Source organism: Borostomias antarcticus, assembly GCF_949987555.1.
Source record: "Borostomias antarcticus genome assembly, chromosome: 19".
NCBI classification, from domain to species: domain Eukaryota; kingdom Metazoa; phylum Chordata; class Actinopteri; order Stomiiformes; family Stomiidae; genus Borostomias; species Borostomias antarcticus.
This window is the reverse complement of record NC_140252.1, coordinates 14611996-14628449: the sequence shown is the minus strand read 5'-3', so window position 1 is coordinate 14628449 and position 16454 is coordinate 14611996. Positions and strand designations below refer to the sequence as shown.

Genomic DNA, 16454 nt, shown 5'->3' with positions numbered 1-16454 from the left:
TTCAGCGTCACACACACACAGCTTCTTTTTTTTTTCTCCTACCTTGCCCCTGTCAGCACAGAGGCCTTGTGTGTGTGTGTGTGTGTGTCGCAATCAGAGACTAGGAGACTAGAAGGGAAAAAACAACTCTAAGCAGGAAACGCGGCAGCGGAGGCCGAGTGCAATTCGAGCACGTCAGACGGAGACAGTGTTGGTTCTGTGTTCGGGTTCTGGTCCGGTCACGAACGCTCAATGTTTTGGTAAGGCTCCCGTAGACAGAGCTGTAGCTATAGCTGCTCTGTCTGCCCCGCTGCAGTGCGGGTACGTATAGAAAGTGAAACGTCGCAGGCGGAAAGTGCCCTGCATACTTAAGTTTCTTTACTACGTGGCCTTTGGACGCCCACTCACACACACGGGGTGTGACGTCACTCCCCGGCTATATTTACCCCCCGTTGTGTCTTTTTAGGAACTGCGTGGGCAGAGCTGTCACTGATGACTCACCGCCGGTGTGAGGGGGAGGTACGAACACCAACTGCACTCTGAAGTGCACCCAGTACACAGTATCTCAATTTAAATCTAGCTCACAACTGTGCTCCTTGTGCTGCTCTCGGGTCATGTGGAGCTAAACGGGGCTAGATGATGACCAGTGGAGGCAGATGGACAGGGATCCGACGCTGGGAACGTATGCGACCGTTGTCTGTTGTCGACTCATGGAAACAACGCAACATTGAGATGTCGTTTGAAGGCTGTGATGTTATGAAGTGTTTTCTGAATCTCATCTAAATTCTCTCTCTCTCTCTCACTCTCTCCTGTCCGCAGGTCATTGTTGAAGACACAGAGACCTCAGTAGAAGCTGTACAAAGAAGGAATTCAAGCACTTTTTTTGAGAAGTGGGTGTCAACATAGTGCGGTTGTTTTTTAGCCTGAAGCCTAGACTTTGTGAAACTTGTAGTGACACTTCCTCTCTCTCCTCTCACGTTTTCCTCCAGGTCACTCAACGACCTGGATCCATCGGTCGAACAGGACGGACGGGGCCTGACGGTGACGCGTTTACAGGATGACTGACCGAGAGGAAGATTTCTGATGCGTACCTCAGAGGATCGTCGTCCCTCCAGCGTGGAACAGCATCCCAGCGGCGCCGGCGCCGACCATGGCAGGACCCTGCGTCTGACTACCCCAGCTGCGACAGCGCCTGACATGCCTACCGGCCGCAGCTCGGACTTCTAATAGCCTACGCCGCAACGAGACCCCGCCCCCCCCCTCCCCGACCCCCCGCCCACCCAGTATAGAGGATCATGGAGCCCCGTGAGTCCGCCGCCGGCCAGAAGGGCGTGCCGGAGGGGCGGGAGAAGGCCCCTCTCCAGAGAAGGTGGGTGTCCGAACCCTCGTCCGCGGGCTCCAAGCGAAGCACTTTCGCCGACCCTGACGCCAAGCGGCACTCGCACCGCGAGAGCTTGCCATGCGGCGCCACCGGCGGCCTGGCGCAGAAGTATGGCGGCGGCGGTTGTGGGAAGCTGCTCTCCTCCGCCATGGGTCAGTCGGCTCAAGACAGCCAGTACGCCCAGCACCAGGCCCAGCACCAGGCCCAGGGTTTCCCCCGGGGATACGCCTACCAGCTGGAACAGCCCTACCCCCAGCAGCCCATGCAGGAGCGCTTCCTCTCGGGGGCCAAGCCCCAGCCGGGCCTGGAGCCCCACGCCTGGCCCTTCGCCGGCCAGCTGCCCTCGGAGGAACTCTACCCCGGGCACTCCCGCCCTCACGGCGGGGGCTTCCCCCGCCAGAAGTCCCCCAGTCTACCCAGCTCCTTCGGCCAGTACTCCCAGTCGGGCCCGGAGCTCCCGGAGGAGGGCTACAAGAAGGAGCAGAAGCCCAAGAAGCCCGGGAAGTACATCTGCCACTACTGCGGCCGCGCCTGCGCCAAACCCAGCGTCCTGAAGAAGCACATCCGCTCGCATACCGGCGAGAGGCCCTACCCCTGCGTGCCGTGCGGCTTCTCCTTCAAGACCAAGAGCAACCTCTACAAGCACAGGAAGTCCCACGCCCACGCCATCAAGGCCGGCCTGGTGCCCTTCTCGGAGCTGGCGGCCGGGCGCGGCAGCGACCCCGACCAGGCGTCGTCGCTGGGTGAGGCCGAGGCGCACTCGGACGGCGAGCAGAGCACGGACACGGACGAGGAGGTGGAGGCGTCCATGCTCCTGGACAAGGGGAGCCCGCCGCCGCAGATCTCCTTCGAGTTGGACAAGGGCCCGGCGGAGAAAGGGGAGCCGGCGTACGCCGACTCGGCAGAGGAGCTGGCCATGATGTCCATGAAAGTGCCTATCCTGATCGTCCCCAAGCCGGGGCTCCCCTCCACGGGGATGGACTGCCCCCCCTTCTCCGACATCAAGGGGGCACACATCAGCTCCCAGGTGGGACGCGGCGGCGCTGGCGCCGGCGCCGGCGCCGACGACTCCCCCACCATCAAGCAGCGCCTGGCGCTGCGGCTGACAGAGAAGAAGGGCCAGAGCCAGGACTCGTCGGAGCAGTCGCTCAACGTCGTCAGCCCGCACAGCAAGGGCAGCACCGACTCCGGGTACTTCTCGCGTTCGGAGAGCGCCGAGCAGCAGGTCAGCCCGCCCAACACCAACGCCAAGTCGTACGAGGAGATCATGTTCGGGCGGACCTGGTACTACCGCCCCAACTCCAGGTCCAGGCAGTCTGTCACGGTGGGCATGGCCGCGCCGGGACAGGAGCCCGGGCTGGTCGGCCCGGGCAAAGCCGGCGCCCTCCCGGAGGGCATGGGCAAGATATCCGAGGACCACGTCTTTCTCAAAGGGGAGCGCGCGGGCGGGGACGGACAGCTGCTGGCGGGCGTCGACCCCAAGCAGTACCCTACAGGCCCCTGCCAGAGCAACACCGGGCTGCTGGAGGCCCCCGGCGACTCGGGCCCCCTCATCAGGAGCAACTCCATGCCGACGTCGTCCCCCGCCAACCTCAGCGTGCCGCAGGGCATCCGCGGCAGCCACTCCTTCGATGAGACGATGACGTCCGATGACGTCTTCTACCCGGGTGCCGGCCGGCGGCTCCGGCGGCAGGCGGCCTTCGAGCACCCGGCCCTTGAGGGCCACGGGGAGCCGCCGGAGGCGTACGGGCACGTTCCGAAGAGCGCGCCGCCCGGGGCCTCCGCGGCGGCGGCGGCGCTGAAGCCGGGGGAGCGCAGCCCGGGCGTGCCGGAGCACCCGGCCTACGGCCCCTACGGTACGAAGGTGGGCATGACGGAGATCGCCACGCGCAAGCGCAGGAAGGAGAAGAGCGTTGGCGACGAGGAGGACAGCCCCGGCCATTGCGACAGCAGCTGCAGCGGCTCCGTGGAGATGCTGGGGGACTATGATTGTAAACAGGGTAGCCAGGACAGCTCCAGGGCCACTCCCACTGGGAAGGGATCCGTGTATAGCGCGCACAGCCAATCAGATAGCTTCGACACTTGCGCCAGCATGTGTTCAGAGGACATCGTTTTAGTCCCAGACTCGGAGAGGAAGGCAGCTGGTAACGTCATCTCTGTGATCCAGCACACCAACTCCTTCAGCCGGCCGAACTCCTTCGAGAAGTCAGAGTCGTTCGAGCACCCGGCCTACCAGCAGGACAAGCCCCCCCACAGCCAGTACTCGGAGCAGTCGGACACGGAGAACATCGAGGACCCGGTCCAGAGTCCCGAGTCCCTGCTGAGGTCCGAGAGCATGGAGCAGCAGCAGAGCGACGGTGAGCTGGCCACCGCCGCCAACACAGCCGCCGTCACCTCCTCCCCTGGCCAGCCCTACCACATCCCCCACAAGCTGGTGCGACAGCCCAACATCCAAGTGCCTGAGATCCGGGTGACCGAGGAGCCCGACAAGCCCGAGAGGGAGCCCGACGCCCCCGCGGCCAAGGAGCCGGAGAAGCACGTGGTGGAGGAGTTCCAGTGGCCCCAGCGCAGCGAGACCCTCTCCCAGCTGCCCGCCGAGAAGCTCCCGCCCAAGAAGAAGCGCCTGCGCCTGGCCGACCTCGAGCACTCGTCCGGCGAGTCCAGCTTCGAGTCCACCTGCACCAGCCTGTCGCGCAGCCCCAGTCAGGAGAGCAACCTGTCGCACTCGTCCAGCTTCTCCGTGTCATTCGAGCGCGACGACGGCCTGAAGTCGACCTCGCCCACCCGGCAGGACGAGCTGGCGCGCCAGTCCGAGTTCCTGACCGTGCCCGGCAGCAACTCGCTTGCCATCCCCGGCCACCACCAACAGAGGGAGATGCGGCGGTCATCGTCTGAGCAGGCGCCGTGCGCCCTCCCCGCCGAGGAGCCCGAGACGCGCAGCAAGTCCTTCGACTACGGCAGCCTCTCGGCCACCTCGCGGCAGGGGGAGGTCTACTGCAGCGCGTCCGCCATGAAGGAAAGGCGACGGGGGTACCTGGTGAGGCAGGCCTCCCTGAGCGTCTACCCGGAGACCGCCGTCCAAGAGGTGGGCGGGGTCGAGGTGACCGTCAAGCAAGAGCATCCGGAGATCGTAGCCCCCCATCCGGCTTGGCCCGGCCCCCCTGCCGGCGAGGCGGCCCGGTTGAAGAGGCTGGGCCAGTCTGGGTTGGGCCCCCTCCACCACCCTCTGCTGCACCACAGCACCAGCGAGGACAGCCAGCAGGACGAGCCGCATCTCTACCAGAGGCCCCCCCGCCTGCCGGGCCAGGGGTCGGCCGAGCGCGAGCACCTGGGTCACGAGGTCGCGGCCCAGGAGGCCATGCAGTACCAGTCCCTCCAGGGGGGGTTGTCATCGCTACCCTTCCTCCCCATGCAGCCCGGCCTGTTCTGGCACCCGGAGTCCACCCAGAGGCACAAGCAGCACCTGGCCTTCCAAACCCACCAGCTGCACAAGCAACTCCTCGCCCGGCAGCCGAGCCTACCCCACCCGCTCCAGCCGAAACCCCACGGCCTCCACCCCTCCTCCCTGCAGCAGATCCAGGAGCAGTGCGACGCCAAGGCCGATGCCAACAGCGGCGCTGGCGCCGGCAGCTACCCCTTCTCCCCCAGGGCCTCGCCCCAGCACTTCGGCCCGCTCCAGTGCCAGGTGTCCCTCACCACCACCAGCACCCTGCTGCTCCAGCAGGTCCCGCCAGTCTTCGCCACCCAGAACGCGGGCGCCCAGGCCGCCCTGTCCTGCCTGCGGGTCCCGGTCCGGATCCAGACCCACGTGCCATCCTACGGAACTGTCATGTACACCAACGTTTCTCAGATCCTAGCCACCCACTGCTCAGAATCCGGTTCGTTCCCACCCGGCGGCGGCGGGGGTTCCTCCTCCAAATACGGGGCGGCCTTCAACCTGGCGCAGATCCTGGGCCAGCCGGAGGGGGCGACACCGAGGTACCCGCCGTGGAAGGTGCTGGAGCCTCCGCTGCCGCCGGGCCGGCTGAACACGGGGATCCCGCTCTCCCTGACGTCGGGCACCATCTCCACCACGGACGCCTCGTCCGGCCTGGGCAGCAGCAAGCGCATGCTGTCCCCCGCCAGCAGCCTGGAGCTCTTCATCGAGACCAAGCAGCAGAAGCGGGTGAAGGAGGAGCGGATGTACGGCCAGATCGTCAAGGAGCTGGGTGCCGTGGAGCTCAGCGCGTCCAAGGAGGCGAGGAGGAGGCGGCCCCCGCTGAAGAGCGAGGCCTCGGCGGAGGACGACCAGGAGAGGATGTCCTCCTCCCCGCCGCTGCCGCCGGCCGACTTCCCCTCCTCCGGCGCCGCCCCCCTGTCCACCAAGGTCCCCGTCCGCTCCAGCGCCCCGCACCTACCCGACGTCCCCCCGGCAGACAGCTTCACCCCCCCGCTGCAGATCGTCACGGACCCCCCCGCTGGGGGCCGCAGGGAGGCGGAGGGCCGGGCCAGCTCGCCGGAGGACCTGGACGTCGACGAGGACGGCTCCGCCTCCCCCGAGGCCGACGCTAGCGGCGGCAGCCCCCGGTCCATGGTCTCCTCCTTGGACGCCTCCCCCGCCCTCCTCGACTCGTCCAAACACGCCCCGGCGGCGAACGAGATCCCCGTCAACATGCTAGTGCAGCTGGCGGCCAATCAGAACGCGGCGGCGGGGGAGGGCACACTCCTCATCACGGACCTGGCCGAGGTACAGCAGCTGTTCCGCTTCCCGAGCCTGCGGACCACCACCAGCGTGTCCTGGTGCTTCCTCAACTACACCAAGCCCAACGACGGCCAGACCACACCCTCGACGTCCGTCTACGGCTCGTGGTGCGTGAGCTCCTACAACCCCAACCCTCTGAGCCTCAGCACGAAGGCATCGCTAGCGCTGCTCCGCTCCAAGCAGCGGACGCACATGGAGACCTACACCGTGGCGGCCATGGGCCAGCCGGGGGCGGTGAAGCTGGTGTCCTCCCTGGCCTGGAAGCAGAGGATCGAACAGGTAAACGAAACGCGCGCTTCGAAAACGCCGTCCCATTCTGTCGCTTATGCTGAGACGAAGAGTAAAAATGAGACAGAGATTGAGACAGACGGAGAGAGAGAGAGAGAGAGATAGAGAGAGAGAGAGAGAGAGAGAGAGAGAGAGAGGGAGAGAGTGTGTTCGAACTGCTCGAATTAAAGTGTTTAAGTCTCAGATTTAATGTTTTGTCAATGTTTACTTTTCATTGGTTAAACCATTTTCTCCCTGGTCTGTTTGCGTGTGTGCGTGTGCGCGCGTGTATGTGTGCATCCCAGATCAAGCCAGAGCTCATGCAGCTGGATGTGAGCAAGTTTGGGAAGAAAGTGAAGAGTCAGGTTCCCCGCGAGAGGAGCAAGGAGGAGCACGGGGAGAAGGAGGCGCCCTCCAAGCAGGCCGAGCCCACGCGCATCAAGATCTTCGAAGGAGGGTGAGTCAAGATGGTCAACAACCCCAGAGGCCTTCTGGTATCAATGTGGTGGCTTATTCTAGAGCGAGATGTCCTATTGCACTGAGTATGTTTGTATTTGTATTTTGTATTTATTTATTTGTGAAGGGACAATGTACATAAATCCATAGTACAATACTATATACAGTATGAGCCAGATTTAGCCCAAATGGCTAGTTTCCATCTGCTGTCCCTGGCCAGATATTTAAAAGGCAACCTGTAAGAAAAGCATAAAATACAGTACATTTATAATACATTACAGAGGTTGAAAAACAGAATGACTCTAAAAACAATACTGAGACTGCATGCAGGAACTGACAAGACAAAGCATACACAAAGGGCAGGACAAACAAGCAACATTGGACATTCAGTGTACACATGTCTGGTTGTTAAAAAGCCATGATTTAAATTGCTCACTGAAGGAGCGGTACTGTAGCTACTAAGTTCTCTGATGTGTCCCGGCACTAAGTTCCACTCCTGTGATGCCTTAGTTAACAGAGAATGCAGAATGACTAAAGGCACTTTTTCTGATCGGCACAATACAGTCAGCTTGAGAAGAACCTCTGGTTGTCCTGAAAATAGTTTACCGCTGTTGGAAAATCTTGTCGAAGAGAGCAGAGTATGAACAGTATGTTGTGATGTTGAGTTAATTTGGAATTAATGCAGTCTGTATTAAAACCACTTATTTGGGTTCTGTGGGAATGCTTAAACCATCGGCGTGGTGAATAAAAGTGAAGCAAGACTTGATAATTGCAACTTTATCGTTTTATGAACTCATGGGTGTTTTCCTCTGACATATTAGGGATTTGTCATTAGAGCCACTTGTGTGTTAGAATAACGTTTTCAGATGGTATTTTTCCAATTGGCTGAAAGGCATTGCAGGCCTCTTATGAGAATATACAGAAGAGACAAGCTCAGCTCAAGAGCTGCTGCAGGCTGTTGGGTCACAATTGAATAAAACTTTATTGTCCCCAGAGGACGAATTGTGTGCATAATGAAAACATATTGTAGAGACAGACTCAGAATAATGTCAACAACAGACAGACACTCAAAAGCAATAGCGCAGAGAGAAGCATATAATAGCTTTTCTAGCTGTTCTCTTTTTCACTTACGGGCTGCAGACATGAATGCATTTTCACATTTATTTTGCCAATCATATGACATTTTCACGTTTCTGGAAATGATATCTTTTTCATGATATGACCATGTGCAGTGAAAGAAGAAAACTCTATCCTAACCGTATCCAGCTGTCTAAATGTCTCAGAGTCATCCGTAGTTGAAATTGGCCCAGGAACCGTTTTTCTCTGAGCAGTCAAAAGCAAACTCTCTATGTGCAAAGTGTTCTGTTTGAAGTGTGTGATATTAGCCTCCCGGTACGCCGGCTCCCGAGTGCTCCGATACCCACCAGTCATGCAGGAGGGGGGATCGGGTGTGTTTGTTTTGTCTGCAGGTACAAGTCCAACGAGGACTACGTCTACGTGCGCGGCCGGGGCAGGGGGAAATACATCTGCGAGGAGTGCGGCATCCGCTGCAAGAAGCCCAGCATGTTGAAGAAACACATCCGGACGCACACCGATGTCAGGCCCTACGTCTGCAAGTTCTGCAACTTCGCTTTCAAGACCAAAGGTGGGTGTCCGGTGTCTCATCCTCCCCCCCCCTCGTCCGCCCTCCCTCCCCCCTCGTCCGTCCCGTCTACGCCGACCGCACTTATGCTAATGAGCGCCCGTCTCTCTCAACGCGTCCGACTGGAGGAGTTCAAACGCTGCCGGCGATCACGTTGAAAGAAGAGATCGGTTGAAAGTAGAAACGCAGACCTCGGTTGGCCCGGTCTATCTCTTCACCTTCTTTTTGTTTATTTGTCCGCGGGCCAATCTGCCTAAATGTTCTGTCCGTCTGTCTCTCTGTCTGGATGTCTGGCTGTCTCGTGAGAGACGGCCCAGATCTTGCGAGTTCACATTGTGTTTCTCTCCGCACACCGGTCTGGCCAGGTTCAACATAAATGCGTTTGTACTCGGGCCAATCGGCGTCCTATGAGGAGGAACTGCTGCCAGCCGCAGGCGTGGTTTAGGTGTGACGGCAGCGTGCGACACGACCGTTAGCCTATGATAGACGGTTATAGATGGTTCGTCCAATCACCTGCCAAGTATTTCTTGAGAATGCCTGCCCTTTCCCAAACGGTTTCCAACTAAGCTTTCCCAGATGGTTGTGTGGAACAAACCATCTGGCGAGTCAGGTTAGTCTGTGCGTCCCTCTGTCTCTCTGTCTGTCTGGTTTGCATTAGGAGCAGTGAGTCAAGCCTCATCTCCTTGTCCTGGGTCATGTGTTGATGAAGTGAGCAGTCAGACTTCCTCCTCCTCCTCCTCCTCCTCCTCCTCTGTCTCAGCTGGTGCTGATGTGTGCAGTAAGCCTCTCTAATGCCCGTAACCTCTGTCTCACAGGGAACCTGACTAAGCACATGAAGTCCAAGGCCCACATGAAGAAGTGCCTAGAACTGGGCGTGTCCGTCTCATCCGTGGAGGAGCTGGACGCAGAGGACGGCGGTAGGCATCGCACTACACACTGCCGTTTTTGTTGTTGTTGTTTTTGTTGTTGTTGATGACGATGACGATGATGATATAGAGGAGGCGGTTAACGCTGGCGGATCAAACCCCGGGTCTTCTGCTCATCGGGCCCCTATTGTATGTGTCCAGTTAGACCAAGTAGACATCCTCATCGTCTGCGAGCGACTTTTCGTTTTAGACTTTCTCAGAAACGGTTACCTCGTCACTTGAACTTGGTTCCAAACTTCCTCTGCTACACAAGAGAGGAGCCAGCATCTTGTTGAGCTTAGGAGCCAGCACCGTGGGCCCAGTAAGCTTCTCGGCTGTGGTTCTGACAGGACCAGACCATTATTATAATGAACAGCAGAACTCATAGCTCTCTCTTTGCCAGGCTCCATGGACTGTCCAATCACTAACATCTAGAGCACACAGCTTTTAAAACTTCCCTGGTTGGTTGGATGGTTGGTTGGTCGGTTGGCCGGTTGGCTGGACCCTTCGTTCCACAGTAGCCTATCCCCCAGGCGGAGAGAGAGAGAGAGAGAGAGAGAGAGAGAAAGTGAAAGAGAGAGAGAGAGAGAGAGAGAGAGAGAGAGAGAGAGAGAGAGAGAGAGACAGTCCGTTCTCTCCAATAGAAATAAAGTGCAGCCACTGTAACAGATCTGTTTGAGACAAGATGGAAATGAGCGCTGTTTTCTCTTCCATGTCCTGAGTCTGGGCTCTCCCACGCTGTTTATGTGACTTATGAACAGTCAGGCTACTGTGAATCGCCAATGTGTGCAACTTACTATATGAAGGTTCGGTCGAGCTCAGCACTAGGGTATCTTTGCGGGGATCAACGGTTGCACTGGTGCCTTTCACCGGTTTGTTTTTACGATGGGATCTTCCATCACGATTGTACGGTAATGCGCTCTCCTGTTTATTTTCATAGCCTCTTGTTATGATGGAATGTTCACCCACGGTGATGCTTCTCTTCCAGACAACCTTGAGGAGTGCCAGAGGGATTCTGGGAAGATGGCGGGCATCATGTCACAGCACCAGTTCTCAGACGCGGACGACTCGGACGGGGGGGAGGAGGACGGGGACGAGATCGACGACGAGGACGAGGACGACGACGAGTATGACGGAGACTCCACCCCCAAGACGCGCTCGCGCAGCACCAGCCCGCAGCCCTACGCGCTGCCCTCCATGTCCATCACCTCTGCGGCCGCCTCCCACGGCGGCCCCGCCCACCCCGCCCCCGCCGAGCTGCTCGGCCACACCCCCAAGGCGGCGCCGCCGCTGTTCGGCTACTTCGCCGCGCTGCCGAGCATCCAGATCACGTCGCTGTCGGCGCACGGCGAGCGCGGTGGCGGCGCCCAGGGCCAGATGGCGCAGTACCAGCGCCTTCTCCAGGGGGCGCTGGGCGAGGCCTACGGGAGCCGCCTCGACGTGCCCAGCTCCATGGAGGAGGACTTCGGCCTGCTGTCGCCCGACCACAGCTCCTCGTCCTTCGACCTCTCCCCCTCCTCTCGCCTCTCCTCGCCTGGCCTCGACTCCTCCCCGCTCCACGAGCCCTCCCCCGCCTCCTCCTCCTCCTGCTCCTCCTCCCGCAGGTACCTCTCCCCCAGGAGGGACCTCTCCCCCCGCGGCGGCGGTCGCCTCTCCCCCAGGCGCGACGCCTCGCCGCTCAGACACGTCTCCCCCAAGAGAGACTTGGCCTTCCGGCGCGACCTCTCGCCCCGGCGCGACCTCTCGCCCAGGGGTCACCTGTCTCCCCTGTCGCGCACGGGGAGGCCTGTCTCGCCCGGCGGGGAGCTGGCGGGGCGCCGGGAGCTGTCCCCCAGGGGACGCCACCGGGGTATGATCCGGCCCGTGTCCCCCCGCCGGGGGTCCCACCACCACCACCACCACCACGGTGGCGCCCCCTGGAGCCTGGGCCAGCACCTGCAGGCGGACACGCTGACCCCAGGACTGCGCGGCCGGGGCCAGGCGGCGCACGCGGACACGACGGTAAGCTGGGTGCGCGCACACTTGAACTTGACACACACACACACACACACACACACACACTGGTACTGTGTAAGTTAGACCACCAGTCCCCAGTGGCAGGTGGGGAGTATGGCTTGATAGGCTATCTAGGATAAATTCAGTCATAACTGGCCTCTCAGATCAAGGCTGGTTCATAATAAGCGAGTGCTCTCTCATAGGCCTTCTAGAGGGACAGTTCATTTAGCTGCACGGGCGCTCCCGACGGGTGGCGTTCGCCCCTCGCAAAGAGATTCCGCTGGGATCATCGTCTGCTGAGTTAACGGAATCGGGCGAACCTCGCGCATTCGAGGAAGTATTTCGGTCCGACTATCTCATCACTTCGCTATAATAAGCTGCACCCCCTCACTGACGCAGGCACTATCATCAGCACTGCCTCACGGCATGGGGGGGGGGGGGGGGGCGGGGGTGTCTTCCAATGCCTGGAGTGAAACGCAGAACAATGGGAGTCTTACCAGAAGTAGCGTATCTCTTGCAGTTTCTCTCTCTCTCTCTCTCTCTCTCTCTCCCTCTCTCTCTGCATGGATGTTTCTATTTATATATTTGGCCAATTAGTCTTCTCTAGAGAGGCTGGGGAAAGGCAGTGTTGGGAGGCTGGCTATGGAGAGAGCCATCCTTCTCTCTGTCGGCCATCTGGCTGCAGTCCACCCCACTGAGGGAGAGAGAAGAGAGAGAGAGAGAGAGAGAGAGAGAGAGAGAGAGAGAGAGAGGGAGAACAGGGGAAGGAGGGGGGGGGGGGTAAAGGCAACGAGAGAGTTCCAAGACTGTCATATAACGACCACTTCATCTCACTCTCTCTCTGGTTAATACCGTCTGTTTTTGTTCTTAAGAGTCTTGTTAAACGCCACTTCCCAGCAAGCACGGTTTCAATAAAGCATGAAACAGAGCCCACTCTTCAGCTGGGTGTCTTTCGCCATTTTTTTTTCATTCGTCTAATTTTCACCGTGGTAATATTTGGGGATATGAGACAATTTTTCCTACGCACCTCCCCCAGAGTCCATTCTCTCTCTCCCTCTCTCTCTCTCTCTCTCTCTCTCTCTATCCAAGATAATGTTGTGTGTCGTACTGACATGCTCAGAGGTCGCTCGGGGTCATACTAACATGCTCTCTCCCGCTCCGTCTCTCCGTCTCTTCCCCTCAGGAGCAGAGGCGGGGCAGCCACGGCGCCCAGAACCCCCCCAGCCCGCCTCACCAGGCCCCGCCCAGCCCGCCTCACCAGGGTCTGTTCAGCCACCTGCCGCTCCACTCCCAGGCGCAGGTGAGGTCGCCGTTCCCCATGATCCCGATCGGCGGCATCCAGATGGTCCACGCCATCCCGGGCCACGCCCACGGCCGTACCGACGACCAGGGCGAGTCCCGCCTCCCGCTCCAGAAGAGCACCTCGGAGGAGTCCAGCGCCAGCGAGGCCTCCTGTCACCCGAGCGAGGGCAACGGGGTCAAGGGGTCGCGCTCCCCGTCGCGCGACTCGCCCCAGCAGCAGCAGGAGAGGATGATGATGACGACGTCGTCGTCGTCGTCCCCGGCCAGCCAATCGCCCGCCCCGGTTTCGACGACGGCGGAGCGAGCACACCGGGACGGCGCCGAGGGGCGGGACAGGAAGCAGCATCATCATCATCATCATCATCATCAGCGGCAGGAGGAGAGCATCCAGACGTGCACCAAAGCCATCGCCTCACTGTGCATCGCCGCCGAGGAGCCCCCCTCCGCGGACCCCCCGCGACACCCGTCCTCCTCGCCCCTGCCCCCCCCCTCGCCCCTCCCCACCCCCCAGGAGAGCGGAGCCCCCCCCAGGATTCAGCACTTTACTGGCCCCCTAGCCTCCTCGCCCCTCCATCCCTCCGGTGCTGACGCGCCCTTGCCCGCCACATCAAAGCCCAGTGGAGGGGGCCCGAGCCTGGGCTTAGTGGGCCAGACCTCCCCCTACAGCCCTGGCCTGGAGGAGAGGCCTCCGGGTCAACAGCGCCCTGGAGACAGGCCATCAAGCACAAAGAGAAGCAAAGAGCTATCAAAGGAGGCCGCCCAGAGCAGGTGAACCTCGTTAACAAAGGGAGGGAAGACGTGCAAACGGAAAAGACATCAGTCCTGCTATTACACACACACACACACAGGGCTGGACAGACACGCACAGATAGACATGCACACACACACACACACACGGATACAGATGGACATGTGCACAGGCATATTCAGAGACACTCAGACAGAGACAAACGCACACACACACACACACACACACATACAGTACACACGCGCACACACACACACACACACACACTTGCAAACTTAAACAGTCTTTAAACAAGCAAATTAAGTAGATGACCTGTAGTTCAGTGTATGTGTATAGCATGCCTTTTTATATTCTGGTTTGCTATTTTAACAATTTCTTTCTTATTTAAACGTTTCCGAGAATAAACATACAGTATATGTTAACTTATATGAGCCTGACCAAAATTGCTAATGGACTCTTAGTCTGGTACGTTTTAATGGACAGATGTGTGTGCCTTTTCATTACTTTGGTGCTTATATTCTTATAAGCAGATTAAGCAGGAAAATATTGTAAATATATCAAGTTTGTGTATCAGCTTTGTAATAAATGCAATTACCCGTCTTTTTTGGACACCTGAGTCTGAATGATGTGAAGTATCAATATCATGTACGGTTGCACTAAAACATATTTTTATATGAGTGAAATTAAATGGCTTTTGTGTACAGCAGCAATTCTATAATACTATTTATTGTATCATGTTTCTTAAATTGTACATTTTTCTTAATGTCGTGGATGCCTTTTTCTATGTAAAGCATGGGTTTTGCTATTGCTTCAGTAGAACTACAATATGTACACTGTAAAATGGCTTTATATGTTAGAAGTATTTATATACATCTAAGTGAATGCACTTTACTTGGAGGTATATACATAATGGTAAATTTACAAGAATATATACCTAGTATATGAATATATATATTATATATAAATATATATTATATATAAATATATTATATATATATATTATATATAAATATATATATTATATATATATATATATATATATCTGCACTTACGTTTTAGATTGACACCCACATACGGTATGGTAGTTAGGTCTAAATGCTTGTACATGTTCTCTCTTGTTCGCCGCATTGCTACACTAGTTGTGATTTTTATTTTACGTTTTTTATTTTTACAAACCATAGATCTGCTCAGCATTAAGTGAATGGACATGTGCACCTGTGCATCTCTCTCTGTTTTCTCATTCAAGGCTTCCTGAAGTAGTAGTGAAATATTAAAGATAGGTTGATCTTCTGTGAATCACGTTGCTTGAAGTACTTGATTTATTGGTTAGTGTGGGGAACATTCCAAACAATGTAAATAATTGAATGCCCTTCACACACACACACACACACACACACACACACACACACAAACACACACACACACACACTTATACATTTAACAAGTTCATCGCGGGGACATGGTCATCAGTCCATTGAATCGTCTTTTTTTTAACGACTTGTTGTAAGAAGGACACAAATACAATCCCTGAGAACTTGGACAAACGCACCTTAAGTTTCCAACAGCGTGGGTTCAGTCCCAGAATATATCCATTTTGGAACTGGGATTTGGGATCCAGTTGCTTTTGAGAACCTGAGTAATCAACCCTAAGAGAATAGGAGTATTCTGCCAGTGCACTCTCGTGTGTATATCTGTATTTTGTATGGTGTGTATACGATCTATGTCATTTACTCTTTGGACATTTTTGTCATTAGTCCCTGGTATTCACTTAACAGATTTAAACATGTCTTTAAAATCTAAGGAATGAAAGCACAAATCATTGTATAGAAAGAAAAAAAGGAAAAAAAGGTAAACCTACATAAAAAGGGTAACTTAGTGATGTTCAGTGGAAAAATACAATATCATGTACGACCCCAGTTTGATTGAATCAGTAAAAGTGGAAAAAAAACCTGATTGTTGTTTTCAAATAAATACGACTACGATAATATGCATGTTCTCTGTGACTTCTTTTTCCATGTTCTAGACTTGTCTCATCATCTTCAAACAATATCACTTATCCTGTGATGTCAGCTTGTATGATGTCCTTGCTGACGTTCGCTTGCATTTTTTGAATGTTTGCCTTAGTTTGAACGTCTTCCCGGCGGTTTTCATTTTGTGTGTTTTCTGAAGTTTGCTCTTTCATTGTTTGCTCAGCCATGATTGCTAGACCAGCTGGACTAGCTACAGTAGCAACACAAACGCACTTATAGAGGCTGCTCTTTCAAGATGGCCGCCAAAGCATCTGTCCTGTCTATCCTCTCTGTGGGACCCTGGTTTAAAGGGACTCAATGGAGTTTCAGAAGTTGGTCCTCGAACATTGTGTGTCATGTGTCTTCTAGCACGCACATGAGGATGTGCGAGCAATGTAATGACGTTTCACACATGTACTGCACTGCACATTGCAGTGTGAACCTTGCCTTGTAGTTACAAGTAAAGCCCACCCCATGTTGCTAGACCAACCAGAGGTTTCTATGCAACCTCCCTTGCTACTCAGCATCTCCGAAGTCTCACTATGTAAACCATGTCACATTCTAAACATTCGAAAATCTGAAAGACTTATGAGGTAGTAAATACATTCAACATGTTTATTAGACATAGTGCACACATTTTTTTTTCTTTTTTTGGGGGGGGGGGAGGGGGGATTTGAATGTAAACAAAGAATGAGTTGACAATTAAACTACATGAGTAACATCCATTGTCGGACCAAACACTGCTCTTTGATGTAAAACACGTCACTGACAGTGCAGTTTGGGGTTTTTTGCTTGGAACGTCGGCTCTGACACGGGTTCTTAGAAATGGAAAGGCTTTCATGAATCAAGGATGGGGGCTAGGCTGAATCACTATTGTGTTACCTCAGTTGGCAATACAGTAGATAGCAGGGAAATGGACATTTACGTATATGAAAAGATTTGAGACTATCACAGGGTTCAAAGCTGTCTCTCAGCATCCCCTCACTGATGGCATGCATTCCAACGATCACACAGGTGCAACAGGAAACT

General features: G+C 56.0%; 1 protein-coding gene across 1 annotated transcript; it reads left to right on the top strand.

Annotated features, from left to right (window-relative positions):
- Positions 1-1274: 1274 nt before the first annotated feature.
- hivep2a (HIVEP zinc finger 2a) lies at positions 1275-13440 on the top strand (the record flags this gene model as incomplete). The annotated part of the gene is made up of 7 exons (XM_084454010.1): positions 1275-6380; positions 6674-6825; positions 8294-8469; positions 9282-9383; positions 10360-11372; positions 12550-12851; positions 12936-13440. 7 exons carry the CDS (start codon positions 1275-1277, stop codon positions 13438-13440), a joined length of 7356 nt encoding a protein of 2451 aa, XP_084310136.1.
- Between the last annotated feature and the right edge of the window lie 3014 nt (positions 13441-16454).